Source organism: Crocodylus porosus, unplaced genomic scaffold, assembly GCF_001723895.1.
Source record: "Crocodylus porosus isolate Cpor-Errol unplaced genomic scaffold, CroPor_comp1, whole genome shotgun sequence".
Taxonomy (NCBI): domain Eukaryota; kingdom Metazoa; phylum Chordata; order Crocodylia; family Crocodylidae; genus Crocodylus; species Crocodylus porosus.
In genome coordinates this window covers 35,080,688-35,085,830 of record NW_017728911.1, presented here as the reverse complement: position 1 = coordinate 35,085,830, position 5,143 = coordinate 35,080,688, and the positions used below count along the sequence as shown (strand labels likewise).

At 44.7% G+C, this 5,143-nt stretch overlaps 1 protein-coding gene across 1 annotated transcript in view; it reads left to right on the top strand.

Moving 5' to 3' along the window:
- ADAMTS17 (ADAM metallopeptidase with thrombospondin type 1 motif 17) overlaps nucleotides 1–5,143 on the top strand; it is a 252,778-nt gene that overhangs the window by 102,947 nt on the left and 144,688 nt on the right. The window contains exons 8-9 of the mRNA XM_019533183.1: nucleotides 1,273–1,413; nucleotides 2,210–2,360. Coding sequence (XP_019388728.1) covers nucleotides 1,273–1,413; nucleotides 2,210–2,360 — 292 coding nt within the window. The remainder of the gene's footprint in view (nucleotides 1–1,272; nucleotides 1,414–2,209; nucleotides 2,361–5,143) is intronic.

Below are 5,143 nucleotides of genomic sequence, written 5' to 3'. Positions count from 1 at the left end.
TTCCTCCCCAGGTGCAGCACCTTGCACTTGTCAGTGTTGAATCCTGCTGAGGAACAAACTGGTTCTTTAGCTGGGAGACTCGTTGTTACTCTTGTGGCTGGTCTTTTGGATCCTAATGCTGATCACTGCTATTTTGCTAGAAAATTAATACTGGCAGCCTGAAGTCCTAACAGTGTTGGTAGGTGGCACTATGTGGATGGGCTGGGAATTTAGGGTTTATGCTCTCTCAGTTCTCTTTCTTGCGTGTTACGTGAACTTTCCCAAGTCACATATCCTCTCATTGCACAGCAGAAAAAACTGTGGTGTTAACCCATGACCTCAGAAGTACCTCGCTGGCTTGTAAAACACTTTGGGCAGACTCAGTGAATTGATATTTTACTTTCTCAGTTATGTTTGCATATACCCAATGTGCATCATTTGTTTGGATGAGCTATAGTGGGTTGTATTTTGCATATATCTCTACTGGCTGGGGCAGTGCTGAGTAAAAAGGGGCCCTGATTCTGATCGGGGCATCTGGGTGCTCTTATCTTAAAGGATAGTGCACATTTTGAGTAACCCTTGTAAGTCAAGTGGAGTTCCTCCTGATTTACACTGGCACAGGGGCATAGTTAGGCCCAGTGTTTCACATGAATTTTACTTCGGTATTGGTTGACTGTGCTCAACTCCGCTCTAATTTAACTTTTTTTGCTAGACGTGGACAAGTAGGGCAGAGTTTCCTGCAAGTCCTGCTTTGAAAATGCTCTGCTGTGCTTCAACCCTTTCATGTGCTCACTTTTCGTGAACCTCCAAGTAAGCGAGTTCCTGCTTGGAAAGTCCATGGGAAGCCCACTGAAAACAGCAATGCCTTGTTGAATTGGCTTGCATGAGAACTCACCAGATGGACTCACTAATCAGGTCCCAGAAGCAGGTCCATGAAACGTCTCAGAGCTGTCGCCCAGCTACAGATTGCTGCCAGAATTTATGTTTCCATCAGCCCCTACCGGTGGTGGCCATCACTCCGGAGAGCGAGGAACAACCAACTAACCCACTCATGAAGTTATAGAGGTGTACTATAACTTCAAGAGGTACACTCAGGAAAACTGTGATATGCGCTTGGGCTGGAGGCTACATTTGTGGGATGATTTATTAACGATGGATTCTCCACTAAGCTCTACTTTCTGCTATGTCTGCTATACCTAAGGTGATCAGAGCACATCACGGAGACGTGCGCTGGGGAATGATAAGCATGTACGTGGCTTGGCTTTATCTATGTATTTTTTTTTAACTCAACAGCATGGGGATGAGCCATGATGACGACCATTTAGCCTGTGCAGGGAGGTCACACATCATGTCCGGAGAGTGGGTGAAGGGCAGGAATCCCAGTGACCTTTCTTGGTCTTCCTGCAGCCGTGACGACCTCGAAAACTTCCTCAAGTAAGGACACGACGAGCAGGGCAAGTCCCGTATTTGCCGGGAGCTGGGATCTGATTTGAAATGGAAACACTGAGCTCATTTGTTAGAGCAGGGCCTGGCGGGGAGGGAGGTGAAGGCGGGGGGTGCATATGTGTAAAATTTCTGCACAGATGATTGAGTCTGCCTCCTTTTGCAGCCTCTTTGTATCCGAGGCTGGCAGAGAATACAGCAAAGAAACGGAAAATAGTATCTGCCCCATACGTCAGTGCACTGACAGCTTCTTGAACAGAAAACCATTTCGCCTCTGTTTTAGAACTGCATCCCCTCCGTGCTCGCGGTGACAGGAATCGGTCTGGGAATACAGTAGATGGATGTCCTCAAAATGTCCTCCCTCTTTGGAAGGTCTTGACTGCTCTGTGCCGTTCAAATGGCCTGTTTTGTGAAAGCCGGAGAAAAGCTCATTTCTTAGAGAGTTCATTCAAAGTCATTCCCTCACCCCGAAGTGGGCACAGGACAGGAACTGTAAATTAACTTCCAGCTCCTTTTCCACCGCATCCATTGTTTGATTTCATTCACTTAGCAATTCAGAAAGGGTTTAAGCCAGTCAGATGGCTAGCTCATCGTATACCAGAGCAAACACTCAGTTCCTCTGTAGCCCCAGATCTATAACTTAATGATCTGAGATGCATCTTTGGTTGCTCACAGTCAGCTGTGTCTCACTAAGGCACTCTGCTTGCTTGGTATAGGGAAGTGACACCTCCTCTGTGCCCATCCACCCCCTTTTCTTAATGGCATGCTTCACTCTTGCCCTCACCAGGTCCAAGGTCAGCACCTGCTTGCTGGTTACCGACCCCCGAAGCCAGTATGTGGTGCGGCTTCCTCACAAGCTGCCAGGGATGCACTACAGCGCAGATGAGCAGTGCCAGATCCTCTTTGGGACCAACGCCACTTTCTGTAAGAACATGGAGGTAAGAGAGGACCAGGGAAGCCTGGGAGTGAGGCTGGAGAAGGGAAGCACAGCTGGAAAGGAACTGAGGATGCAAGGACTCTTTACTGCAAACAGGCTGTGGGATTTTCCAGTGGAGTGCATCCTTGGCCCAGCTTGCTCTCATTGAAATGCACAGTAAAACTCCCATTGTCTTCGGTGTCAGTTTAGAGGGAAGCCAATGCTGAGTGTTTTTGAAGCTGCCACCCACAGAGATAATGTTAAAATCCCAGAGCCAGATCTGGAAGTCCTTATTCAGTTTACACTCTGCCTCAACACAGGCAAACCCTATCTGAAGTCAATGTGCCAGAATAAGAGGAGGTTCTCATGACACTTCTAGCCTTGCTGGAATTGGGCTGAGAGCCATTGCTAGGATCTAAATCTAATTCTCCTTTGCAGCAATACTAATGCATGAACCAGCTGGCTGATCAGTGATCACTGGACCTCTGCTCTTCCAGTGAGTCTGCTAGGGAGGCAACATGGTCTAGTAGAAACAGTACCCGCTTGGGAGGCAGGATACCCACGTTCTTCTCCTGGCTCTGCCTCTCTCGGATTCACTGTCTGACTATGAACACGCCTCTTAACTTCTGTGCTTAACCTATATTCTCCTATTTTAAATAGGGATTACACAGGCCACACTTTTGCAATGTGTTGGCAGGGCTAGAGAAGAAAAGCATTAAGCGTTTTAATTCTGCCGCCAGAACGAGGTGGTGACTCTCTACCCTATATTGTGTTTTACAGATGGCTAGCTTAGAGTAGCAGGAGTGACTGACAGATGTTTTGCCCTTTCACTGGGTAGCCAGTATTATTTTTTAGCAAGCCATCCCTTCGCCTTCTGAGAATTTCTGGAGCTTTGAACTGATTATGAAAAAGAAAATAATAATTATAAGCAAGGTTCCCAACCGCCAAATGAATAAAACTGTTGAACACGGGCAAGTCCTGGGAACAGGCTCAGAGTTTCACATTTGCTCTTGTATTTATTTTGGATCTGACAACTAGCTAACACAGAGCATGAAAACAATGAGAAAGGGGAGGCTGTGTTTTCTGAATCCATCAGGGATCAGACCACTGGGACTACTGTACTGGAAACAAGCTTTGAGCATATGTACCCTTTAAGGAAACCCCAGGAATACCTAGGAAGAGGAAAGTTCATCCATACTTATGAGTACCAGCCTGCTGGCCCAGATTTTGTAGAGAGATTTGCTGCATTCCTTGTTGCAGTAAAGGACTGCCATTCTTGGATGCTCTCCTCGCATTGGGAAATGCCAGCCTGCTGCCAGCTAATCAGTTTTTCTCATGCTGAAATAGCATCTCCTAAAATAGTGTTCTGGAAATTCCTCCTGCACGATGTACTTGTTAGTATATCAGATCAGCAGACAATATTCTTCTGTGTTAGGCACAGATGACTAGAATTTTGTTTGGCCCCTGGTGATTTTAATCTAGTCTTAGGATTTTACATCTTTAAAACATAAGCAACACTCCCTCCCCCCCGCCTCTATTTATAAATAATTTAGAGTAATTTCTCATGAGAAGTCTGGACACTTTCTCATGAGAAATTTGAACAGAAGTCTGAGTATTTCTGATCCTGAATGCAGTACTTCTGAGTTAACTGGCCACCATCTGGGAAGGTATGTACCACTGACTTCATACACCATTGCACTGTATTGATATGTGCATGCCCTTAAGCTACTCTGAACTGGTGTTTGCATTCAGTGAACTGAAATATGTTGTAGGAAACTCTTGGCTTTCATTCTGAAACCCTTTACATTTCTGCTCACTTCATCTTTGTATCTCTCATGCCTCATCTACAGAATGCTTGTATTGTAAGTCTCTAAGCTGTCTACAAAAATATGAACCAAAAAAAATTGGCACCGGTCATTGGCATTAGCTGTAGAAATTATTGGCAAACATCGTTGTCTCCTCTTTTAGCCAATGGTAATGTGGTATTTTTAATTCAATAAAGTATTAAAAAAATCTAAATGAAAAAGTAATATGATAAACATTTGACAATAAATATTTATTGCAAAAAGGAAATAAACTTCAGGAAATTAGCCTACTCAATCTTTTTATGATTACAAGCGCCTTCTGTCTACATTCTCATCTAATAAAGAGACCTACATTATAACTTTCCACCAAGAGATAAAAGAGCTCCATAATTATGTAAGGCAAACTAGAGTTCTCTATATTCAACAAATTCATGTAATCTGACTGTGGAACAAAAATCCCAGAGATTTGATGAATTCAGAATATAACCATCTTTAGAAAATACTGAAGAGGCTCCCTGTTTGATAAGCTTTTTTGCATGAAAGCATTCAGGTCCAGATCTCTAATGGTATCTAAGCACCTAATTAAGGAGGTACCTTAGTATCTATGCGGATCTAAGCCATAGGTACTACAGTTATGAACAGAAATATTGATCTCTAAGGTAGATAAAGAATTTAACAGATTTCATAGACAATAGGGCTGGAAGGGACCTCGAAAGACCATCCAGTCCAGCCCCCACCCGAAGGGCAGGAAGTCAGCTGGGGTCATAGGATCCCAGCAAGAAAAACATCCACGTTTCTCTTAAAGATGTAAAAAGTAGGCGCTTGAACCACCTCCGGCAGCAGTCTGTTCCAGACCTTGGGGGCTCAGACAGTAAAGAAGTTCTTCCTTGTGTCCAGCCTGAAATGGTCCTGTAGGAGTTTGTAACCGTTCGACCTTGTCATCCCTTGGGGCGCTCTCCTATGTGAACAGCCATTCCCCCAGATCCTGGTGAGCACCCCT